Genomic DNA, 26,865 nt, shown 5'->3' with positions numbered 1-26,865 from the left:
AAATGAAGCTTGGAAAGTAGATTTTTTTACACAGTAATACATATTGCAGGGTTAAGTGAGGTGTGACACAGGTCAGTAGGCTTGGTCGACCTGATTTTAGTAGTGTTTCATGAGCAAAACTAAAGACTTACCTTGGGAGAAAAAAAATCAGCATTTGTTTGCCAGGCTGAAAAGTACGCATCAGGCAGTAGGTGGCAGTACTGGCTCATACAATTCACTGAAGACAGGCTTGGTTATATGAATGTGGTACTGGAACTGGTACACACACATGCAAAGCATGAATGAACCGAGGACTGGTGTGAGATTTCTAGGGTTTTTTTCAGTCTTGGAGCATGAATGTACTCTGACATCTTTTCCACAAGCTAAGGTCCTTGTGTTAAGTGCCGTCTTGTCTTCCAAGTGCTGACCAACCTTTCTCTCTGTCTCTCTGCTACTGCTCTGTCTACCTCTCCCTAGCCTCAGCGTGTGCGTGTGTGTATGTGCATAATAACTCTTCTTACTTCCTCTCAGGAGTAGGCATGGCCACCTAAACTCTAATGATACACCTGTCACTCGTTACCTTCATCACCCTCATCTACAGTACTTAAAACCAGCTCTGCTTATCATTCACTGCCAGACTGTTGCACTACACTGCTGCTAGCATTTAAAATTCCAGTCCTATTTAGCTTTGCCTGTACCTCACTGCCTTAGATTCATTCCTGAAGAGTCAGCTGATTGTTTTGGGAGGAAGCCAGCCCTGAGCCCATCTCCAAGGACTACCAGCAGGTGGAGTGAACATTTGGAGAGCAGAGTCTGGGGAGTGTTTCAGCATCAACCCTGGGAGTCAAGTTTTTTAGACATCTGGACATGGATTTTGTTTGGAGCTTCAGATTAATCAGTCTGGGGGAGGTTTGATTTGTTAGTCTGTCTTAACTACTTTAGAAATCTCCTTTCTGATCTGGTTTGATACTCAGACTTGTGAATGAACAATCTGCAGGCAGATCATTGCAGATTTATCCAATGGAAGAGACTAAACTTGATAGAAATATTTTTGAATTTCATTCTGCATCATTCTGAGTTTTTCTGCTGGCAATGTTCACATTAAAATCTTTGAGCCCTTTCTTGAGTGTCCTTTTGGTAACAAAACACAACACCTTGTTTAATAAATTTAACTGTATTCTTAGAGTGGCAACATGAAAACATCACTTATGTATAATTGTTTTGGCTTTCCTCCTTTACCATTTTTTTTCTGCTCAAAGATTTTTGCCATGTAAAGTACAGCCGTAGAGTCATTTAACATTCTTCGAGTTTATTTGTCTTAATGCACAGGTGACACAAAGTTTGCTAGAAGCATAATAAGCCACGCAAAGCACATCAATGGAAGCAAATCAGATGGGACCTATCATCACTCTTCTCTCCTCCTCATCCATCAAAGTTGCTGTATGTCTGAAGTCCAAGACTCAAGTGTTTGGAAAGGAAAAATACAAAAGCTGTCCAATTTTCTTCTGGTTCCCTGTTTTCTCTGCTTTTCCTCCTCCTCTTTACCCAGTAAATAGGTTAGTAGCTCTCCTTGAGACATTTTTAGAGTTTGTCAGGACCACATTAGCAGTAACTCTCAAAGGATGATACTTCCAGGAAAACCATGGCCAGAATCCACACTCTAAATCTGTATATTATACCACCATGATAAGATATAGATAGATAGATAGATAGATAGATAGATGAAACTTTATTAATCCCTCGGGTAGGTTCCTCCGGGAAATTCAGTTGCATATTACAGATACAATAAGGGGAATGAGAGTAAGGAAATACACAATCTAACCCTGGGCCATTTTATATATACAAATTATACATAGGTGAGTTCTCAGGATAAGGGATAGGGAAGTTGGGTTAACAATAACTAATTTCCACAGTGTATCGTTTTCCACAATCTAACCTGTTCAATGACAATGTGGAGGTATATTTTTTATATATAAACGTTTTACTTGTTTTATGGAGTTCATTCTTCCAGCAGGGGGAGCCTGGAGGTAGACTTTCCCGTTTGTTGGAAACAAAGACCTGAGCCAATCAGAAATCGGTTCAAGGAATTAAATCCGGGCTCGTTGTGGCCATGGCAACGGATTTACCTTGGTGACAGCTGAGAAATAGAAATGGAAGAAGAGATGCGACATGGGCTGTAATGGTCCTGAGCAATACTCTCAGAATACTTCAGATCCACCCTCAGTGACCCCACTGCACCATGACAGGTTAATTTCTGCAGGGGGTGGACTCCCGAAGATCTGCAGTAAAACAAAGTAAACAAAGGCAGGAATATGAAAAGGGAAACAGCAACCTTCAGTAGTACCCTAATTCAGTAGAGCTCTGTGTATGAAAATAGAAGTAAATATAGACTGGTGCATTTAAGGAGATGATATTCAGAAGGTTACATGAAGATTTGATGTATTGGCTCAGAGGGTGATAGCAGAGACTGTTGCCTAATCTGAACATATCTATGAAAGCCCAGAGAGTCTGGAAAGAAGGAAAGGATAAAAGATACCAGGTTAAGGACGAAAATTAGAAAGTGATGAGAGCATGTGAACACCAACGAGGTTAAGGCCGTTCAAGAAAGGTTTTTTGTTGCAGCTTTTTATACAGTTTACTATTTGATATCATCCCATTTCAGCAATTAATTTGTCAGGAAAATGTGTGTTACTTGGGTTACAGTGAAACAAAATTGACCATTGTCCTCATAACTATAATGATAATTCTCAGAGACACCTCATTGGCAGCTGGACAAAGGCAGATATTCACATTCAGCAGCGTCTACATATATAAAGAATGTTTAAATTATTACACACACACACACACATCTTTACCAAATTGTCAAGGCCACTTCTGTAGGTGTGGTCCTCTTGTGACTGTACAAATATGGTTCTGCCTTCTCTACCGCGTCTAACCCAAGAGCTGTATGTAATTGGCTGTGGTATTGGAATTTTTTATTTTAATTGGCCCTGTTTTCTGTCACTCTACGTCAAACGCTCTCTGCTCACTGTGTAACCACGCCTCCTCATGCTTTCCGGAGCCAGTGGTTCATTCGTGCGTGTAGAGCCGTGGATTGCCTCGCCGGGAGGGAGGAAACGTGTTTCGTTTAATTTTGCTGGGTTCTCGTGCTGTCATTAGCAGTGCTGCTACTACAGTAACGTTTTAAACAGTATTTTCGCGGGTACTTTGCGTTGTAATTAACGGCGGCGTGGCATAACGTTGCGAACAACTAGGTTAGGCTCTGTCACCTGGCTGCAGCAGCTGACTTGGTGTCTTGCGGAGAGTGGCGACAGTTCCCAAAAGAAAACAAGCAATTGCTAGTTAGCAATTCAGCCAGTTAGCCTGCTAGCTAGCTAGCTCTTGCCTTATTGCCACAGCAAGTCCCTCCCTCACAAAGTGCGTGGACGCTGTTGGCTGCGACGGTGAAGTCGAGTGTTTTTTTTCTTTCTTTCTTTTCCTTTTTTTTTTAAACTCCCCTCCTATCAACTTAATAGCCAGCATCCCTATACAGTTGGTTTGCACGGGAAATACCCCCCACAAAGGTTAGATAGGTTAGGAGACGGTAACGTAAAATTGCTGGCTTTACGTTCGACAAGTGTGTTCTGTGGAGGGATACGGATCATACACTGGCAGAGAGACTGGCTAAAAGAAGACGCGAAATAAGAGCGAACAAGGAAGACACCAGGAAGGAGGGGACTGGCTAGTTTAGCCGGTGAGACTGAATCGCACGTAAGTGACTCATAAGTTAGCTTGACAAATGGCTTAACCTGTACAACTTGCACTGCTTGCGGCTATCAAGTCTTCTACTCTTCTGCGGCTTAGCACCTACAACCAGTACGCCATACTACAAATGTTAGCTAGCTGCACAGGCTTCCTTGAAGGTGGCTTAGTAGCTAGCACGACAGCTAATTGAATGGTTCGAAAGTGAAAATGTGCTTGAAACACATCTCGACTACGCTTTCTTCACTCGTTCCGTCTTAACTAAGGCTCAGTTAAATAGAGGAGTTTAGACAAGTTGGATGTGTGGCTTGAACAGCACCGTGTACCAGCTAGTTGTCATGAGTGGGAGCTTTTTAGCCGCTTTGCTAGCTAATTCCTGCCGGCTACCCACTCAGATTGACAGCTCAGCTTCTGACGACACGAAACCTGAATAGTAGTGAAACCCAGCTTTTATCGCCCCTTTACAAAACACAAGGCTCATATCTATTACGTGCAGCTGTGGGAACTGTGTGTTCCTGAGCTGAACCAAAGATAAACTTGTCAATGTCATGCAGAGTTCACATGACATTACACTATCTTGGTTATAAATGACTGTAGCTGTCAAACTACTCAGTTAATCAGTTTTCTCATTTGTATAGGTTTCATCAGTCACTTAGCATTCACAAGTCATGCACACGTTTATAGTAGTCTATAGTAAGCCACAGCTGTGTAAATCAGCAAATAGGCAACAGCACAGCCCTGCACTTAAACACAATTATGATTCTGTACCAAGATCAGTTGTGACAAATATTCTCTTCTCTTTTAGATAGTACATCAAGCCACACACAGCCATGAGTATTGAGATACCGGTTGGGTTGACAGAACTGCTGCAGGGCTACACTGTGGAGGTGCTCCGACAAAGGCCGTCAGACCTGGTGGATTTTGCCGTACAATACTTTACCCGTTTGCGGGACACCAGAAGTCAGGATGGGGCCAGCACAGGCGGCAAGACGGGAAAAGGAGTGATGTTTGACGGGGAGCCGATGCAAACAGAGTCCAATGGAGAGGATGATGAAGATGATGACTCCGACTTTGAACGTAGGTTGATCTTTTTGTTGTTGAGATTGTCAGCTGTTGTGGTGCAGGTGCTTGTGTGAGTGAAATGGGACACAATGAGTGATTGTTTGATTTTGTTAGGGAAAGAGCAAGTGAAGGTGAGGCCCAAAGACTTGTCACTGATATGGTCAGAATTTATCCGTCTTCTTGGGAGATTCTTTAGCGTGTTACGTCTGCCATATTTTCATACATGCACGTGCTCTCAGAAAATCCCACTGAGCAGACAGCTTGGCAAAGCAGACATGATCTAATCTGGGTCTACTACATTCTCATCATCTGACTTTCAGGATCAGAAATAATTTATTATTTACATGTCTAAGGATCTGAAAGAGCCGTCTTTGTTAAATGTAGATTCAATGTGCTCTTTAACATATTCTTAAATTAAATTTATACTTCCAGAAAACTGAAGTAGCCCAAGATGCGAAAGGTAACAAGGTAAAGCTGTCCTGTAACGACATATAATGTTGTAATAACAAAATCGGCATGATGTTTTCCCAGAGCAGTGAATGTGTGTGTATATATAACTCTAAATTGTACCTCAATAGTGATACTGGGCCTCTTTTGCATCAATCCCTTGTGTTTGGCACACTGGCATAAGATATAAGCTGCTCCCAAACTCAGCTGTCCTCTGTGCTCCTGAGAGCAATGTGACCTAGATCACACCAGTATGTTCACTGGCATCATCTGTAAACTATCATGTATATATGTGAAACTATGTGGAGATAAAAACTGAAGCCCCTTTTTTGTTTGTAAATAGTAATTGGAACCCAAATGCTGCAACCTAGCTGGCTGCACAGCTTTTGTCAAATCACCAGCAGGTACCGGAGCACTAAAGTGAATTTTGGGCTTCATGAGATCTATTCTTTTTGGGCCTGTTGTTAGTATTCCTTTTTTTTTTTGAGCTTCTATTCTAGTTTTGTGGTTTAACAATTATGCCAAATATACAGTTTTAAATATACAGTTTTAATCTCTCCTGAAAGCAATGTTGGCCAGCCTTGTAGATTGGTACAAGCTGGCTCATGGTGAACAGGGATTATGTTTTCTTTTTCTGCTAATACAAAATGGGTTCTGCCCGCTGTAAAACAGCTGTGACTTCAGCTGAGAGAGTTGTGTGTGTGTGTGTGTGTGTGCGTGCGTACGCTTTGGTGTACACGCGCCAGATGTATTTGAGTTTCAGTGAGTCCTTTTGCATACTTGTGAAAGTAAGCAGTTGTGTTATGGCATTCTTTCACAACCGTTCAAATTCCAGCCTGGTGACGACATAAAAAAATGTGTCCAAGTACACTGTGATTAGCAATCACACCTCATTCTAGGGGATAATAAAGGAAAGGGAGCTGCAACAGTTGTGCTCCAGGGAGAAATCTGGATTCTGGAGTTCACACACATGACTTCCATGACATTAGATTATCCAGTAGGCTTGTGTATACTTCCCCCAGGGAACATTAACATTATTTCTCATGGTAATAACACAGGCCTGCATAATGAAAGGTATCATGTGCTCTTGCCTGACCACTGCTGCAGCCTATAAGTATAAAGAGTGATCTAATTCAGTTAGTTCACTAGCACGTGCTCTAAGACAGTTGCTTGAGTACTGAAGAAATACAAACCTGGTTCTGTTAGCTATAAATGGGACATTCTGCATAACTATCAGCACAGTCTGCAAACTATGCTGGTAAAATACAAATGTCATACTTCTACTTACTTGAATTATGATTGGTTATTTGGGGCATTTTATTGAATTTGGTACTTGCTGCATGTCCTCTCTTGCATGCCTTCTGCTCAAGACTAGGAGTAATTTTTCTCACATTTAGAGCACAAGTGATTAAACTGTATTACTGCTGAGTTGGCAGGTAAGGTATTTTGAGTTGCTATCCTCTTTATAAAGTATGGCTGTTGTGAAATTAGTATTGAGCTGAAATAGTATTGAGCTGTGCAGTCTAATATAAATATTGTTTAGCTGGCCCTGAATTCAAGAAAAAATTGAAAGAAGTTCAAGGTGCTTTTCCAGTTGTGTTGTTTTGGTTGATTTTTTTTTTTCATGAATCTGTGGTATCTGGATATTCTTTAGACGTTAATTCTATTGTTTTAATAGGCTACTTACATTTACGATGACTCACCAGTGTGCTCTTAACCTTTCTTTTGCTCTGAAGGAAATCATTGTGTGTTGGCTAAAGGCCTAACATGTAAATGAACTAGATAGCTGCTTGTGTATTTCCATGGATGGTACACCGTATCCCTAAAAACAGGACGTCTTGTGGTAATTTACTTGTCTTGTTTCTGTAACTCCTGCTGCCTGAATCCACTTAGGGCTCACCACACAGGTCTAAGCTGGTTAACAATAGAGGATTTAGTTATACATCCATCATATTTTGGTGATATTCAGGTTTTTAAGTAACCCTTTTTATATTGAGGCTGAGCTTTTAAGAAGTCATTTATTGACAATTTTATAATCTTCTTTCTTTTTGCTGAATGGGTGACATGGACACCAAACTGGGTTTCTGGTAGTGAATTTAAGATTTGTATTTGGCAGGAGTAAAATTCACTTCTGTGAATATTAGGATTGCATCATACTTACCTTTAATGGTTAGTAGCTGAATCCAGAACAAATGCGTCCATTTTACTCAATTTTCAGAAATACAGTGATAATGAGAAAAAGGGTGCAACACAAGGGCATCTTTCTAATTTGTATATGTGGTTTTCCTCTCCTTGCCTCCTCTACTGTCAGTTTAGCAGTGCTTGTTCACTAAGAGAAACAGGAGGGGATGAATGGATGCCTCTGACTGAAACGAGCAGGGCTTTTTAGTCAAAGATGGATGGAGGGACAGATGACTTCTAGAGATGATAATAGAAACTAATTAAAAGTGTTTTTATAAGAAAGACAGCAGGGATAAAGCAGAGGCTGTATTAAAAAAATAATTGAGGGAGGAGAAGAGAATGGGTTTATGTAATTATTCTAAGCTGCACAAAACTTTGTAGAAATGCTTTGTAGCTAGATGGTTGTGCTGCATGGATTCATAACAGAATGCTAGCTTAGATTTTTCTCTTCAGAGTGCAGATTTTCCATAGATTAATAGGTCTTAGCCAGTTTGTCTAGTAATGATTTAACTGTAACACTTTAAAGTTTTTTTCCTTCCTTAAAAGCATCGGTCCATATTTTCAAAATTCTACCTCCGTGTGTTGTTTTGATTATTTATAAGCATTGGTATTTTGAAAACAGATATCTTGAGAGGAGTCATAACGTCATCAGTGTTTCCTTTTCATCGCAGCAGCTCTCTTGCAACAGTAAGTGCAAATTTTCCCAGATGGTTGGTATCCATTTCGGACTGCAAATCTTCTGTTGCTGTTAAACACACCATTAGATTAAGAGATAAGGTCTGTTATATTCTTTTTTTAATGATACATAGACATCTTTCTAAGAAGGGTGTCCACCAGCCTTTAAATGTCATCAAAATGAAACGCATTAAATAACAGGATTGAGGGCCTTACAAAAATTTAATAAAGTGCAATAAAAGGTTTCCAGATCTCAAACTCATTTGCTGTTTTACTTAGGTGCAAATTAAACGTGACAGTGTGTCATCAGGTTTGTTTTGATGTGATTAAACCTAGAGTAAATGTTTTGAGTTAGTGTGTTTGCCCTGTTAAGAGTAAATACTGTTAGAAATTTATGTATTTAAGTTCTTCTACCAAAGAAAATGTACAGGAAACATTAAAGCTCTATGGTTGAAACACCAGTAATTGGAAAAAAAAATATTTTTGAGTTTGTGTTGCAAGTGTCAAGTGTTTTAGTTTCTGTCATATCTGTCCAACATGATAGAAAAACACTGTCATGCACTTGTAGATTTGCATTGAAGATGTGGTTGTGTTCTAGTTTTGCATGGCCACAAGAGTCCCCCAGTCCCAGAATTCATCATCTGGCCAAATCCGAAAGCTTCATCAGAGCTCAAAATTTATCAGTCCAAGTTTGGCATATGAGCTGACAAATGTGTGGATGTGTTTGTCAATGCAGACCACAGTTTGTTTCTGTGTGGAATAGATAAAATGTCTTTCTTGCATGTTTGGTTTGTGTCAAAGGCTCTGCGTAATTTAGCTCGGAGTATGGCCGCACACAATGTGATGAAATTCTGCCTGTGACCTCTTTCTGTCTCCACCCTTGCTCTGTCACCACCACCTCAGTGTTGTTTACACCCTGCTCCCCCCAGTCTCTTCCTTTGCTCCCTTTCTCCCTCTATGGCCCTCTTTTTTTCCCTCCATATTTTTCCTATGTCTCTTAAGCAGTTTGATTTGGCTTTTTTTTTTTTAGTAGATAAAATTAACTCATAACATGATTGTCAGAACAAACTGCTTCTAAAAGAGAAAACAGAGAGACTCCTATAGTTTTCTTTGATGTAAATTGTGATCCTGCTACTGTTTTCATTTTTTTCTATCCCTCTCTAATTCATACATTTGCTACTGGACCATTTTCCCCCCTTAATATTGCTTTGTGCTTTAGTTTCACTTATTTGGGATGAAAGTACAGACTGCTTTGTCTCTAAAGACACTAATAATTGGTTCAGTAAGACGAGCTGAGATGTCAGTTTTCATTTTCGTCTAGGAGCTTTGTGTCTGTGCACAGTGGTAACAGTGATTAGTGGAAGAGGGAGTACATGTACACTCAAATGACTTTTGTCACTGTAAGTGTGCACAATTTTATATCTGTAGGTTTGCGTGCTTGTGACTAGTCTCAGTTTAGTGTTGTGCAACAGGTGACCTGATTAGTAGACAGCAGTGTATGTCCAGGGTGCTTTTAGCCTGCAGGCAAATCTCATCCAGCCTACTATGGAGACCAGTTGGACTGGCAGTCTGATGGTGTTAAGTGGAAAAGCCCCCAGACGGCTCATACTACTCTGCCTGGCTGATAGTTCACTAATGCAGTTGCTGTCTTTACTCTTGTCTTATTTTTATCATATCGTTAGCTTCATAGCATAATTGCCTAAGTCATTGACTTAGTCAAATGACTTAGGCAATTATGCTATGAAGCTAACGATATGCAAAAAAGACAAGTTTTGAAAATGCCTTTTTTTAGCCTTCTGTCCAGATGAAAACAGGGTTTTTGTTCATGTTCAGGGCGAGTAATTATCAAATTACCAGCATGGTGTTTGTGTGACCCTCGTAGGATTGGCTACCTCCATAGACTGAACCTGACTGAATCTAAACTCGGTAGCCCAAACACATAAACTGAACCAGCTGTAAGATAATGGAGTGCTGGTAATAGGATATTCAGAGGGGAGTAATACCACACTTATGGCATTAAGAAGAAGAAGGAGTAGGCTGTACTAGCTGAAAAGTCTTCAGATACAACTATGAAAAATTTTGCCTATCCCAGTTGGTGACAATACGTGATATTACCAATTATTAAGTCATAAAATCTGTCTGGGTCTGTCTCACCTTTGCTCTTCTCCATGCCCTTCCTACACACAGCAGTTTCAGTGTGACAGTGACACCACTTTAATCAAGAAATTGAGGAGTAGTGGCAAAGTTGTGCGTCAGCAGACACAATTACAATACATTTAATAATGATATTCATTTTCTGCATTAATTGGAAAATAAGCTAAAAATTGCCTGGATTGACTAATCATTAATACCAGAGATCATTATCCATCTATTTTAAATACCGTGTAGAGTACATAGCAGAAGATGTGATGTTCCAAATTCACGATACTGGAATTTGAACCACGTTTATGGTCAAATACGTCTTTAAGCACCTAATTTTTAAGCCCACTTTTTGTGCTGATGTCAATAACAAGTTTATGTATGTAAAGCTGAGAAAAAGCATTTAAGAAATTTTTTTTCAGTATTGTATCATATATTATAAATTAACTAGTAATGTAACTGTTTTGCTTATGCTAAATAACTTTGTACTGCTGCTAAATGATTCGTGGTTAAAGCATGCCAGTCTAATGGGGGGTGGAGTCTTTAAACATGGCTAAGGTCATAATCTCTTTCGTGCACTCTGCGTTTTCTTTTCCTTTTTAGCACCAGGGGAGTAGTATGCATGTATGTATGTATGTATGTAATTTTTGTCTGCCTGTTGATCAGACTGTAGAACTCTAAATTTGTCTCTTTGTTGTGTTATTCCTTTGATTTCTTCAGATTGTGTGTGTGGTGTTTTGTTTTTTTTTTGTTTTTTTTAAATCTGCTTAAACTTCGTTATCAGCTTTTTAAAAAAATTTATCTTGGTGTCTCTTTGTTTGAATGTCTTTGTAGCCTTATCTCTCTACCTTTCTTCACCCTGTTTCTTCACATCTCTTTGAATTAAAAAAAATGTATATGGAAACCAACAAATTTTCTTAATTCTATTGTCCTGTTTGTATATTTCTGTATATTTCTGACTTTTTGAAGTATTTGTCTTTACATCATTTTCTCGATCTATATCTTTTTAAAATAACAATACACTAAAATAGTTTGAGATGGCTATAGTGTCAGTTCTTTAGTCACTCTTCAAGTCTCAAACACTTTATGTGGAAATTAGATTTCAGGAGACATTTAATGTAGCTGTCCTAATCTCCGTTGTCCATTTAAGGGATTGTCATCGGTTATTGGTACAGCAGGCTATGAGACAACTTGGCTTGCATGTATTTGCTAGTAGACATCATTTGAACCTTTGTACTTCCTTGTTCTCTATCCTCTAGCCATCTTAGTCCCTGCAACAAAATAAGGAAGTGGTGAGGGATGACTGGCTTAAAGAGAGAGATTGCATTTTATCTTCTGCTGCTCCTGTTTGAAGTTAATATGCATCCCGTGTCTCTAGCACACTATTCTTGTGAATCATAATGCTGTCTGAACCCTGCCTCGCCAGTCCAGTTAAAGCCTTCAGTGACACATATATGTAGATTTATTACCGCCATCAGAGGCATCTAGATTACATATTTCTGGACAACAGATCTGAGTATGATGCCAGCCTTCTTGGTGTACATTAAATCCAGGCTGGAACCCTCTCAGGAGACTGTCTCTGTCCCAGTCGTGCAAAAGGGTCAGGTTGACCAGTGCAGACTACTGTCATGTCATCATGTTGATCTCTTTGGTGCATTAGAAGAAGTTGTGATGTTTTGTGAATTCAGTTCATTATGTGTTATGTCTCACCTTTGATTGTCATATGCAATAGATAATGTGGTATAAGCCAGACTTCCCATCAGTGGAAATGATCAGGTCTGTACTTTAGTTTGATTTGGTTTCACTCTTTCTTGAAAAATAAAACTATAGTCTTTTTTTTGAAAAAGTTAAAGGCTCAAAGTTATTTAGCTTACCCCAGTGTTCTAACAAAACATGCTGTATTTATCCTACTATACGCACTGTATATGAAGATGTGCAAATTAAAGTAAGAAGAAAGAGAGCAGGAAGTAAAAGAGCTGAGAAGCATCAATGTTTTTTGTAGAAAATGTTTTAACCAGTTGTTTTTCTCCCAATTTGGACAATCCACAAAGCAAGAGTTTTAGTTTCAATTCACTGGCCAAATAAAGGCAATAAAACTAACACTAAACCAATATTCTAGGTATCAGAAACATGCTCATTTATTGATGTTTCTCCTGGGAGAAAAGCGGGGGAACTACAGAGGGGAGTGAACAGATGAGGGCATGGGATAGCAACAAAGTTAAGGAGGATGACAAAGACCTGAATTGAAATTATAAAAAGAAACAAATACAACTAAAGGATGTGGGACTCATTCCTCCAGCGTTTAGGGTTGTTACTGGCGCCACATTTTGAGACAAATGTGGCGCCAGTAATGTGGGCCATAGCTCCAGGCTGGAATTTGGGAATCCCGGTCCTTACTAAGAAGTAAACCAATGCTTTTTTTTTTTTTGCTTTTTTTCACACATTTTCATGGCACTCTGATTCCTGATTTATACCAAAGATGTATCGTCACAGAAATGTATCAGATCCATATGTCTTATATTGTTTTGTCATTTTTGAGCACTCTTAGCCACTATTGAATTGTCTGCAAACATGCTTCCTGTGTGAACAAGTGCTTTTCCTTTTCATGGAGCAGCCATTGTTGATTATTCTCTCTTAGCTCATGCTGCTCTCATATATTCATATAGAAAACATCTATAAATGGAAATTATAGCGCATATAGTACAGAGCAGGATTGTCAAACTCATTTTACATCACTTCAGTTTTAAGTGGGCTGCATCAGTGCAAGTCCCCCTTCCTGACAATGGATGGAAGTTTAACTACATATTTAATCCTTGAGATATCTTAAGATCAGAAAAAAGTGCAAAAGTACATCTCAGATTTTCTACATGATAAAGAAATGCTGATGCAGCAAATGGAAGAAAGCTGTCAGCACAAATTAAATATGTACAATTACAGAAAGAAAATCCTGGTAGCCCAGACTCCTGTAATTACAAAATTGAAAAGTTTTGAACAGAAATTCCTATAGTGGATGGTGATAAAAAAGGAATTTTTCCGTCATTTAATTCTTTATCTCTTACAAAATTACTTTTGAAGTATGAATAGCCATTTCCCTAAGCTTTCCAGTGGGCCGGATTAGAGTTTTTACCAGGCTGATTCTGGCCACTGGGCCTTATGATTGACACCCCTGGTGTAGAGGAAAAATTGTGTTCACATAAGGTTCAAAGGTGAATGCTGAAGGGAAACTTGGTTGTCTGAGTATGTATATACACATTTTGAATAATTCATTTAGTATGAAGTCAGCTGCCTGTTCAATGCAGTAAACTCAGATAAGCCTGTGACCAACAGTTGTTGTTTTAGTTCTGTTTCACAACCTAGCGATGTGAGATAAGAATGAACTGACGAACCTGAAACCTGGTCGGTTATCAGTTTATTTTTTTTAATTTCTACCAAAAATACGTGCATTTATTAAAAAAAATAAAAGATATCATAGTAACTTAGTATTTAATGTCCGCCATTGGCAGGTTGTTTACCTATGTGTTAGCCATGACAGAACACATCATTTTAACCTTGGTTCTTAAATAAGTAGGACATTGTGTAAAAGGAAATTTATGATTCATATTTTGCAAATCATGTAAATCCTATATTTTAATTAAAAATAGGACAAAGATGACATCATCATGTTGAAATTGATATATACACTCTTTAAACATTTGAATTTGGATTTTATGTCAACAGTCATGTGCTCCCTTTGTTCTCTCAATCGGTCTGTCAGCTTGCCGTTCTGTTTCCACTGGAACCTACTGTGTCATTCTCACGATCCCCTGTCTCCCTTGGCCTGCGTGTGTTTGTCTTGATGTACTTGCCCAATCTCATTAGGTGACATGGCTTAGAGAGAGAGGTTATTAGGGCGGTTTAGCAGAACCATCTTTGGCACAGTAAGAAAGAGAATTAACAAGGGTTCGAGGTATTGAGAAAGAAGGAAAGCATGAATGAGAAGAGGAGACTGAATGAGCGAGAAAGCTGTGGTTAATATCAGCCAAATATCTTTAAAGTTTTACTTTATCTGCTCTTTCAGCCTCTTTAGCTGACAGGATGTAAATACTGTTCAGAAGTATTCTATAATACAATATTTTGTTGCATAACTGCTTAAAGGAGATTTGTTATAATCAACCTAAATAATCAGTGGCACAGTGGCCTCCATCAAGTGTTGCTGAGGAGGTAAAAATTAACCTTGCAGGGTTTTTGTTTTCTTTAACTCATCAAATAACATTTTAATATTGGAGCCACTAGGCAGCAGGTATTTGTATAAATTTGTTGTTCAAATAAAAACAATCACAACAAAATTCAGACTGGGCATCCTGGAACTTTATATTTCATGGGATTTTATTGAATGCACAAGGAGAAAGCTTTATGTAGACAAGCACTAATGCTTGTTTGTGTAATTTGTTACATATGAAACTAGCCATTTTTTTATTTTTTTATTTTTTTTTGTGTTAGGCAAAAGTCATTGGGGATTTTTTTTTTAATTTCTAAACTCCTTTGATTTGTAAAAGGAGAGATGAACCTGAAGTATATAGGTTATAGCAAATTGTTCCTCAAACCTCGGCCTTCCAAAAATCCTTCCTTCCATACCAACCAACACTATAGGTTAGTGTGGAGGGAAGGGTTGTAGGGAATGGTGGTAGTTTACATCAATACTAGAGCTATTCCTTCTGGACTTCCAGTGTTCATTTTAAAACAAGATGTAAGCCTGTTATAGATCATTTATGAATGCAACATCTGGAATTAAAATACTTACTAGCACAGTAATAAAAGAAATAAAATGGTCTTCAGGGTTGGACAAGTTGCTCCATAGTCTATCGACTATTTGGCGTCACTGCTAGGCAGCAGAACAGGCCTCCTGATCCACCTTCCATATTGCATAATGTGTGGCCCTGTTGAGAGAGAAACACGCAGACTGGAGTTTCTCACTTGCTGCATAAAGAAAAGTTTAAACATTAACATATGATGCTCATTGATTTAGACTACCATAATTAGTTAATGTAAGTGGATAGATAAACAGCTATGCTGAGCAGCTATAACAGTAGCAACTTGTAACACTCGCTGGTTCTTTACTCATTTACCTTGGACCTACAGATCTACTGTCTGTATTTCTACCGAAATGTACAAATGTACTCTGTTCTCTAGCTTAAAAAAATTCTATTAAGGAAAAAATCCAGCAGTTTGCCTTGTTTCTCATTTGATGATGATGGATCAGTGTCGCCACTTTAAAGGTAAGCATTAATTTCAAAGCCAGTTTTGTTTTTTGTTGTTTTTTTTCCCCCCGCACCTAGAATTTTGGGATGTTTTTAGTTTACAGACAAACATGATTGAAAACACAACCACCTTGTAGGAGGAAATGGCAGGTTGCTTTTAACAAAACCATGTGAATGGACTATACTTGGTGAAAGAAATTTGTTTTATTTGCTAACAGTTGATAATGATAAATGGTGAATCCCAAAACCCACCAGTAGTTTTCACCACTTACCTGACAATAGGGGGTCTAAATAACTACCTTTAAAATAAAAATGAAATGGTTCGCTTCAAGACATGTAGATTGCCTTTAACATGGCGCTCTAAACTGTTGCAGCTATTGTTACCATAGAAACCACTGTCCTTGAAAATACTCTCAGCCAATTGCTGCTGGACATGACAGTGAAAGGGAGCGGTCTCACATAATTGTGAATCAGATAAAGAAAGTTGGGAGGTCACAGGTAGTTCACAGCCCTCACTTCCATAACAAGTATCTGTAGCAATATATTTGCATAGCCTTGATATGACTGACTTTCATATCCCTGTCCTTGCGTTGCACTTCTGATAATGTGGGTTTGTATAACCCTATTACTGTTTTTCTTCTTAAAAGAGTAGCTGCTCTGTTCATTGGCAGTCAGTAAGAATTGAAGCTGCAAGTGAGAATCAAAGAAAATAAGAGTGATTAATTAAGAACAAAAGGAGGATGAGTGCAACCTGTCACTTGTTTGCTTTTGCTGTTTGTTGTAAATTTATCTTTCTAAATCTTATAGACTTCCTTCATTTCCATAGTAACACAAACTAATTATGTGTACTGGGTTGGATTTGTTGACTTGACTGAAGGACCAGGTTAAACACACTTGGCTGTTTCAGTGGCATAACAAGTGGTACCCATGAGTTAGGTAATTAAATTCACTACCATTTGACATTTAACTGTAAACATAAGCTTGAGAATTTGGAATTTTGACCCACTTTTGTGACTGTAAATGGTCATGTAATGGGAAACCACATTGGCTTTGTTTATGTTATACTTCAGTGCTTTGATCAGAATGTGTTACGCTCTAGGCTGTGCAGGCTGACCGTTCTGCAGTTCATAGTTGTACCACCACACAGTACTGTTGAAGGTCATATATTTTTATTTTTTTTTAACTTGGGCGTTAATGACATTCTTTGTCATCCTGCAGATTAAAATAAATGCATGCAGCATTATCATGGGTACAAGTAATCTTACATCAGTTAGCCACAGTAACAACACCAACTCCCTAATATTATATAGATCTGCTTTGTACCCCCAAAGTAGCCTTTACCATTCAATGTATGAACATTGGTGCACTGGGAATGCACGTTTTCACATTTGCAAATGTGCAAGATCCTTCGGGTCCTGAGAGTACATAAATAAGAGTACAAAATACCATCCTGAGCAGTAACCAGTCATTGGCTGTAATGCCACTGTCTGGTGTGAGGAGTAATATTGGTACTAATATTGATATTGGCCAGATGGCACATGATTCATTATAGCTATTCATGTTTTTTGCTTTGGTTGCCTTTGTCATATGAAGGATGTGTCATCCCTTGAGCCCTTTTCTGACATGGGATACATAAATCTTTATCAATCTATCAAAGTAACAGTATTCATAATGGCAAGGTATGTTGCTGTGCTAAATTGTGTGTGTTATTTACTTTTAAATCGGATGCTTTGTAATGCGCTTGTGTAGCACCTGTACACTTCACATGATGACATAATTAAAGATGCTTCGCCCTACATGCGGTTACGAAAACGCGTCTATATACACTTTACTAAAATTAACTAAGCAACAACAACAAAAAAAATATAAATTGTGTCTCTATGTTGGGGATATTATTTATGGCACCCTGTACATAAATTCACACTACATTCTCACTTTGTAGAAGGTTATGATGCCTGTAGTCTGCAAACTAACCTTAGTTCCTGTTAATGTACTTGCCAAAGCTCAGATTATTTTCATTACTGGTGAATCTCTAGTCTGACACGTCACAGTTTTCATTCAGACTGTTAAGTTTTATTCCATAAACATTTCAGTCTTTAATACAGCAACTTGAGTGAAGAAAAACTCAATGTAGGAGAGGTCTGTGTGCATCTCTTTCAACTAAAGTCTTGCTCACAAAAAATGGAAAAGCAGAAGCACAGAAAACTGCAGGACCATAATCTGGGAGTTCTCTGCACGACATCAGAGTCACCAAAAAGGGAATCGAGGTTGGTCATGACACAGGCGCCTGAGGCTAAGGACTATAAATTATTTCCTGCTATTTACAGATGATAAATGTTGCAGAAAAACTACACCAGCTAGGTTCATAAATTTAGTACCAGATAAAGTCAGAAGGGGGATTGCCGTCATATACGTTCTGCAGCGTCAGTTTTCACCGGTGACTGATAATAATGCCCAACTTGTGCAGATTTATAATCCAGCAAACTGTCAGTTATATCGCAGATTCTGCTAACATTAACGTACTAAACACTACTTACAAACCAAACCTTTTTTGGTCTTTAAACGTTTTTTTTAAATGGAAATTTAATTGTTGCAATTATACTCGTGTTCATATCTTGGCTGTTACTTGTCTCTGACAAGCTGGCAGCTTGTTTTGGGCTGCTATCACTGCCAATACTCAGCCACACTCGGCTGAATTGTGTTAGAAGCATCGTGTTAACCTCATAATCCCGTAGTCCTAATTCCTCCAAAACACAGGTGAATCCTTCAGCGCCATTTCTGCAGGAATTTAAACTGTTCCTGTGGTCTTCCCCTGTTTTTTGTAATATTAACCATCTTTTATCATCCTTTTTCTTGTGCAAGATTACACAAATTCCTTGATACTGGCACAAGTACTGTGCATCAGCTTTGACATCAGCATAAAGCTGTCATCAGTGGTCACCAGTAACTATTAGCTGTCTTCATGAATGTGGTGTTTCTAAGAATTTCTTTTTGGGAGTAGGCAGCATATTGGTCATTAGAGAGAGTGTATTGCCCCCCTGAGAGAAGAAGTCTGGGAAAACAAACTACAGTGTAGTCATTTAGCTTGGTCACTCCCATAATCAAGTCATAACTACTAGGTTATGAGTCAGTAATATGTATTTTATTGAGTAGACAATCATCAGTGAACTGTAACCTCTCTTAGTTTACTCAGAATGGTCAGGATTGCATCAAGTAGCTCCTGCTGGATTAAAGTGACACTTGACGCTGATTAGTCTTGGTGTCATGTGGCATAGTTTGTCTGTGCCTGTTTGTTTGTTTGTTTGTTTGTTTGTTTGTTTTCATTGATGCTATGTGATGTCCAATAATTGAAAAAGATAGCACACTCATGATGTTTGTAAAAGAGTGGTGCTTCTTTTGCTGCACTAACTGCTACCCTGTGTAAATACTTGGGAATTGCATAGTATTAACACTACCAGGGGCATGGGGGATTTCCAAAGACCTTAAATAAGCACTTTCTTGTGGTGCTTGAATATTAGGGCTGGGTATCGTCACTGATTTCTAGAATCGATTCAATTCCGATTCACAAGGTCCCAAATCGATTCGATCCACGATTCGATTTAATTCGATTTGATTCGATTTAAATCTGGGAAATTTTGACAGTCAGAAGTATAATTCAGATCAGAACATTTACATATTTTTGTATCTATAAAAAGGAAGCTGACACTCGCAAGACTTTATCCAAGGTGTGAGCATCACAGCAGATGCCTTTGTGTCAAAGTAGCTGAAGATAAAACACAGAAAAACATGAAGGCGATTTTCCTGGCCTGGGATTTTATAAAAATATTCTGCAGTACATCAAAAACGAAAGAAAACCATTAATTAATGAACATTACCTCTGAAGTTACAGCGGTTTTATTAGAGACACGGCTAAGCATTTTGCATTTTGAATAATATTAAAAAGTTTAAATTTGTTCAGTATTGAACAGCAGAAATGAGGTTTTCTTTTCGGAAGAATGTAAAAGGGAAAAAAACAGCGGCCGACAGCGCTGTAAACAACAGTAGACTTGTGCATAACAAGCAAGCGAATAATGAAGAAAGCGAAACTGTTCGAGAGAGAGAGAGAGGGTGGGAGGGAGAGAGGGGGGGGGAGAGAGAGAGAGAGAGCTGCGCATCGCAATGGAAGCAAAACAGTAAAAGAGTGAATTCATGACGATGTTTATGTGAAGCGTTTGGATCTTCTTTTGCTGCTGGTTCGGTCAATATTGTTTGGAGAGAGATCAAACTAACAGCTTTAGAATCAGCGCATAAAGGGCGTGAACACAAAGCGCGGACCCGGATCAGCGAGCTGTCGGCTTTCAGCCCCGACTGTGAGAAAGGCGACATCTAACTGATTCTGATCCGCGGGTCGCGCTGTGTGTTTAAGTCTATGTGCAGAATCCCTGTACCTGCTCTCATTTACTGTTTGGTGGTTCTTGAAATTTTGTGAGATGTCACCAGAGATTCTGGCATTTCGGACAAAATAAATTTATATTAAAAAATCGATTCAGGATTTTAATGAATCGATTTTACGTTATCCAAGCCAGAATCGATTTTAATCGATGAATCGATTATAAAAACCCACCCCTATTGAATATCATTTGCAAAAGCCTTCGTACGCCTGTGTCTGTGCTGCCATTGCTGCTGCTTACAAACTTTGAAATTTTAGTGAGACTTTTGTGATAACTTGGAGTATATACTTAAGTCAGACTTCAGATAACTGAGTAATCAAAATAAACATTACATTTTTAGCTGTGTTGTCGATCTTTTCAGCCACCTCACATGTAAGCTGTGCGGCCAATTTATTTTTTTCTCTGTGTGAATTGTGTGCTTTTTGGGTTACACAGTAAACCATCTCCTAAGGGATGTGTTTAGCTTTCCACTCCATAGATGACTCTTTGAGTTATCTTTCTCACCAAAAACAAAGGATGACAGGTTTGTTATATTACAGCCAGCTACAAGTTGACTTTGGAAAGTAGCACATTTTAAAAAGCCAGAATGTACCTTCTACTTGACACAAAGAAAACATTTTGCTCCCTGTGTGAGTCTAACTAGGAAGTGGCAGGGCACATTTTTTTGGTTTTCTGGTTATTTGCTACAAGTTCACTTTGGAGTGCATTTGATTTTTAGTGGTCAAAAACTATCCAGAAGTTCCCATAAACACGGGTAATACAGGAAATTGTATTAGTGAGAATGTTTTGACAATATTACTTTAATATCACATTTTGTGACAGATTGAAGTAATAAACACAAGAAAAATAGTCAATTTGAGCTTAAAGACGTTAGAGGCATTGGAAAACCTGATGGCTGTGGTGATGGGAAAGGGTTAACACCAATGCAGCTATAAGCAGTACAGGGTTACTTCCTTTTAAGGACCTAAGTCTTAGGGAGCGTGTGATAGAGGGAGTTAGATACTGGGAAAATGAGTGAGTCACATATGGGGCAAGGGGAAAGAGGGAGAGGACGAGACTTTTTTTTGTGTTGAGAGATGGTAAGAGTTAAATCATAGGCAGGATGTGGAGTGAGCAGAAAGTCGTATGGTGTGAAACACAGACTGAAACAGTAACTAAACTAAGTGTAATAGCAAAAAGAGGAAGCATTATGACAAAAAAGATGAAGGTATAGGCTTTGAGAACTGCTGAGACGTTTGTTTTGGCAAGGACGAATCGAAATAGTCTGAATCGGTGAACAGTAGGATGCAACATTTACAACAAATGTCACTGCAGGCACAGTACTGTAGACAAGGAAGGAAAGGGCAGTGTAAAGATACAAGCAAGGTAGATCCTCCAAGACCAACATAAACGGAAGGGGAAAAAAGTAGTATGTACATATCAAAAGTATAGGAAAAGACAATGTGGAGGATAAGATGAATAAAACAAAAATAAATTATTACATAGTCATAAATTCCAGAACACATGGTAAATTACAGCTAACTATAGGCTGTGCCAGTTTAATTTCTTTGTCCCTTTATATCCATACTTTCTATATTACATGTCATCAACCATTAGTTTTTGCATCAGCATGTCACAGTGACTGTACAAGCTATTGTTTTATGCCGAATTGCCTAAGATGGGGTATAAGATATAGCCCAGTTACTGAGTAAAATTGCTCTTGCACCATTCAGTGTAGCGCTGGTAGATTTACTGCTCTTTATAGAGATATAAAAGCTATTTTTCCTCCTTAAAAATCTATATCAGCACTTGCCAAAATCCTGCTTGGCTCATTGCAGTAGCACCTCATATCTCGCCACTCAATTGTCTTTTTACTCCCGTGAACTCCTGAAGAATTGCTGCTTAAAATCTCCTAAATTTCTATGCTGTCCTGATTAACAGGTTATGTTATTAGTCTGCATCCATAAAGAACTATTTCTTGCACAGTCTTCCAACTGTTAAAAAGAGTTATATTGAAAAGTTGTTTTTGGTTATTTGGGCTGAGGCTTAACAGGTGAGATTGATGTCATGTATTTTTCAACAGTACCACCATAGTTTTTGCTGCTGTGACTTATCTTGCTTATTTTAGGTGTTGAACTTTAAAAAAAGAGCCCAAAGTTCACAAGCTTGATCCTTGTAGTCTCCATCCTGCTGGTGGTATGAACGTGCAGTTATGAACTGGTGTTAACTATAATTTTGTTGAAATATTAAGCATTTTCAGAGTGTGCTCTGTCTATTTGGTAAGGTCCCAATTTGCTAGATGCAGTAATTGGCAGGTTGCTTGACACTCATAATTTGACTCTGGTATGACGCACTGCAACCAGCAGGCATGATATGCCAGCGTTCTTGATACCTGCATTGCACTACACATTTTAACCCAGTATGACACAAAAAGATGCCACAAGGTTTGTTATCGATCTGCTTCCTCTCTGTAAAGCAACCACATGTGTTGGCACATTCAGAAACCACACACTGAACTGATTTATCAGAAAACAGTGAGAATACTGTTCTTGATAAGACAATTGAGATCAAATTATTTAATTTTTACTGCAAAGCTATTTTGTCACCACTTTTTTTTTTTTTCTTCAGTTTTTTACACTTGCTGCTTAGTTCACCTAGAGTTATGGAAAAAAAAAACATTTGGTCAACAAGACCAGTCTAAAAGGAATAAGTTGTTGTAGCTCTCTTGTTGCCGAAAAAAAGACAAACATTCACTACTCTGGGACTAAGACTCTGAGACGACCCAGTCGCCCACCATGTCCACCTATTGTATCCCTACTAGAGCTGTGCCGTGTCATATTGCCCAATAATACAAGTATAAATGTTTACATGATATTAAAATGTCATATCATGATATCATTGCTATAGCAACATTATGCATTTACCTTAGTAGTTGTGTGCACTAAGGAGACGAGACTAGGTATGTCTGTGAGCAAAGCTGCCTGTAAGGCCTCCCATGAAGATTTAGTACCTAAAAAGAGAACTAGCTTAACAGCCTATAACAAAGCGTAGTACTTTGGGAAATCTGCAAGAAGATTGTTCCTGCTAGGGAACAAGATGGAAACGGCAAACTTGGTTCACCACTTCAAAAACATACCAGTGAGTACAAGGATACAAAGGAGGAGATGCTAGAAGCTGGTGATATGCGACCCAAAAGTAAACAAACGACTCACTTGCTAGCTGCACACCATATGACAGGAAGAGCAAACAGTGGATGGTCACATGGTAAAAAGGCAGGGTTTTAAAGCAAGTGGTTAAAAATCTTGGCCCAAGATATACAACATACCAGCTAGAAAATGTTTTTCAGTTTTATTTTACAGGATTAACTCTTACTTCTGTTGCTGTTAAACTAAAGTGTTAAACAACTATATTATAGTTTTACTTAAAATTTCCAGAGAAAATACTACCTAGGCTACTTTAGTGCTTACATCTTTATGCTTGATATATTGCTGTGTCACTACTGTTGCACTGTAATGCTCCTGGTGCTGGCACCTTGCTTCAATAGCTTCACACTTCAAATTATGTAATGGGTCATTTGTGACAGTTGCTCATTAGAAAAGGATATTATAAATAATGCTGCCTGCAAGCTGCAAGCTTTGATGAAATGTTGTTCTGTATTTTTTCTGTAGATTCAGAAATCTTCTTGAAATATTGTGATATAATTTTGAGGGTATATTGCCCCTATTCCCTACTATGCATTTAGTTAAATTTAATAAAACTGTATTCATTAAAAATCGCTGTTAAAAATTGTATTAAAAAATGTATTGTTGCCGACTGGTGATATATAGGGGTACATGTAGGGCTGGGCGATATGACCCAAAATTCATATCTCGATATTTTTTTAGCTGGATGGCGATATAAGATATATATCTCGATTTTTTTTTTTTTTTTTAGCCATAAAGTAAGAACAAAAAGAGAGTTCTTAGTCAAAGCTGTGTCCCAGATGTCACACAGGCACTTTTATTAACATACAGCACAGATGTACATGAAAAATTACTCAAAATTAAATTATGAGCATTCATTAAATAATAATGCTCCATAAATAAAAGAAAACAAGGTTGTTTTTGTGCTAAACAAAGAGCTCACAATTGTGCAGTCAAAATGTAAACTAAAAGACGCTGAGCGTAATAACAAAGACAGACAGATTTCACAGCTGCTCTGTTCCCAAGTTTTACTGTGTGACTGATAGCCTGGAGTTTGAAATCCGCTTCATAACCACGTCTCTTACAGGTGCCATTTATGGTCCTTATCCACACACAATACGGTAATATTACGTTGATGCACAGTACGTATCACTCCGCGAAGCTCCTCAGTAGCCGTAATGCGCCGACAATCTATCAAGCGGTGCAGCTCCGTAGCTGACCAAAGTTGTACTCAAACATTTTTGACAGATTGCTGAGCGCCGTGTACCACATAAAATCAGTTCGCGGCCATCAAGCACAACCAGAATTCATACATAAGGCGCGCTATCAACTTTTGAGAGAATGAAAGGATTTTAGGGTTAGCGCTGTTAGCTCGTTAGCATGTTTAGCTCGTTAGCACGTTGACGCCGTCCAGCCCCACGCATGGGGCGATGCGCAGTAACTCGTTAACGGAGATTTGCCGTGTCCGTCTTGTCGCTGCCTGCATGTGAAGCGATGGGGGAGGAGGGGGAGTTGTCTTCAGTGAAGGCGAGGCGGAGTAACGTTGCGTAGAGACAAAAGTGGACGAAAGAGAGGCAAACTTGCGGCTCCACAACTATAATTATAACGTAACATAGACTATATCGATATAAAGGATATTGTCACATCTTATATCTCGTATAAAAATATATCGATATGTTTTAAAAACTCGATATATCGCCCAGCTCTAGGTACATGTGTAAATGTTATCTGTGGAGGAGGACATGCAGGGTAATGGCAGAGAATTTTTTTTCCCCCACTTCAGACCAGTCTGCCAATCCTCTGTACTTTTCCCTCCAGTGAGTGGATTTGTATTCAGTGTACAAGGGAGTGTGCAGTACTTCTCAAGCTGATGATGTGCTTTATTGAGTCTGCTTTTGAGCTTGCCAGTTATGTGTCTACATCTCCTGTTTGTGTGCCTATATGAACACCTTTCTTATGCTTTATGTATCTGTGTGGATTGCTCTTTCTGTCTTGCTGTGGGTCCAAATGCCTGTTTAAGCTACTGTTTGTAAATGCATGCGAGTGTGTTTATGTGAGATCGTGCCAGTAGAGTCTTGCTGAAGTCCTTGGTGGCTAGCTCTGGAGGAGAGGTAACACGTGAGGGGAAGCTCCACATCTGACCCTGACCCTTGACGCTCTTATCAATCAGGCCTTGAGAGGCGGAGAAAGTAAGAGGAACAGGCATAAGCATAGAGGCTGAGAGGACTGGATGAAAAAAGATGGAGAGAGGAGGAACAGATGGCAGGAATTGTTGCTGAGCAGGGAATATGCTTTAGGTGAGGGGGGAGAGAGGAATAGATAGAATACTCCAAATCACAAATGTCTGTAAAGTCATAGTTTATTCTCAGGGCTAGTACCAACTAAGTTATTATATTTGTTTTTTTGCATTTATTGAAAGATTATTGAATGTGTGTTTTTATATTTTGGATGTATTCATAGATCAGCTGTGAACATTTTAGATGCAGTTGTTGTTTTTTTCTATGAGACATAAAGCCACAATATCAAAACAATAATACTAACATTTCATTTTTGCAGGTTGAGCCAAGTTGTAGGGATGAAACTATACAAATTTCTCAGTAATTGGGAGTTGCTACTGTGGAATTAGAGATGAAAAAGCAATCAATCATTACACTTCTTCAGCTATGTTTGATATGCTGGCAAAATAATGGTCTTCCCCCTCCTGTAATAGGACCTGTGCATGTGTATCATTTTTTAAACTTGAGTTAGGGTTAGACTTTAAGGTAAATTTTCTTAATTTAATAGAGGGTGTCAAATAGTCACACATAGTCTATTTTCAGTGTTGTTCTGAAAAATTGCCAGCAGCACATACATGCCAAGCACGATCAAGTCCCCGTAGGGCTGTGCGATATGTCCAAAATCTCATATCCCGATATTAAGACATCTATCGTCCGATAACGGTATAAATCACAAAAATGTAACATTTTCTGTAAATTCTGTGAATCTCGGGCAGCTCGACTTGCGTGAAGTGTTTCCAGCTGGGTGTCACAAACCTGAAGTCGAGTGTTTTAACTGATGCATGAAACTATACATTTTTAGACATAGGTTGTAACGGCCGCCGTTTTCTTTGAGTATTTATTACACAGCGTGCTGCGGGGAAAAGCCTGTTCTAACATTTGAGTCCAAGGTTTATTTTTTTAGCACCTGATGGCTCATTTTTGCTTCTCATCCGTAAACACTCTGCATCTTTCACGTGAATCAGTTTATTTTGAAAAGTCTCAACAAGATTTTGAGCTTTATTGTGAAAGGTTTACGTGGAACAAGTGAACACGCGGTGGTTTTACCGTTGTTGTTGCTGATGACAACGCATAAAAACCAACACTTGTCTGTCTGTAGTGTGGTTATATTCAGTGTTGGGACTAATGCGTTATTAAGTAACGCGTTACAGTAACTACGTTATTATTGTGGTAACGAACACGGTAACTAGTTATTATGCCAAAACCAGGAATGCGTTACTCGTTACTGGGATTTAGATAGGCTCGTTATTCGTTACTTCGTGTGGTGGCTATTGCGGAGCTTCCACAGATTCAATAACATTAGCAAGTGGTGGAGGCCAGCAGGTGGATGAAGGAAAAGGGAGGCAAGAGGAGAGACCTGAAGCGGCCGCTGGTCCGAGAGTGTCAGGTGAACTGAACTTCAGGTAAGAAGTTATAATCTGCAGTCCATCTGGGTCAGATATGAACCAAGTTTAGGTGGAGTTTATTTTCGTTATGCTGACTTTTTCGTACTGCGTGCTAGCTAGCATGACGGAGTTTCTATACAGCTGGGTGGGTG

The 26,865-nt window shown here is 38.8% G+C and overlaps 1 protein-coding gene across 3 annotated transcripts in view; it reads left to right on the top strand.

Moving 5' to 3' along the window:
• Positions 1–2,209: 2,209 nt before the first annotated feature.
• The window catches only part of prkar2aa (protein kinase, cAMP-dependent, regulatory, type II, alpha A), a 48,803-nt gene continuing 24,147 nt past the window's right edge, over positions 2,210–26,865 (top strand). The window contains exons 1-2 of one of the 3 annotated variants that reach the window (XM_085443650.1): positions 2,210–2,273; positions 4,526–4,797. In XM_085443650.1, the coding sequence (XP_085299776.1) occupies positions 4,551–4,797 (247 nt within the window). In that variant the 5' untranslated portion in view covers positions 2,210–2,273; positions 4,526–4,550. Of the gene's footprint in view, positions 2,274–3,067; positions 3,730–4,525; positions 4,798–26,865 lie in introns of those variants that run through there. The other 2 variants (XM_085443652.1, XM_085443649.1) reach the window with 2 other exon arrangements.

The sequence above is a fragment of the Copadichromis virginalis genome, linkage group LG20 (genome assembly GCF_057382275.1).
Source record: "Copadichromis virginalis isolate Kocher_CV1m ecotype Utaka linkage group LG20, C_Virginalis_male_GT1.1, whole genome shotgun sequence".
NCBI lineage: Eukaryota > Metazoa > Chordata > Actinopteri > Cichliformes > Cichlidae > Copadichromis > Copadichromis virginalis.
The sequence above is the reverse complement of the archived record's forward strand: the minus strand, read 5'-3'. Positions and strand labels throughout refer to the sequence as shown.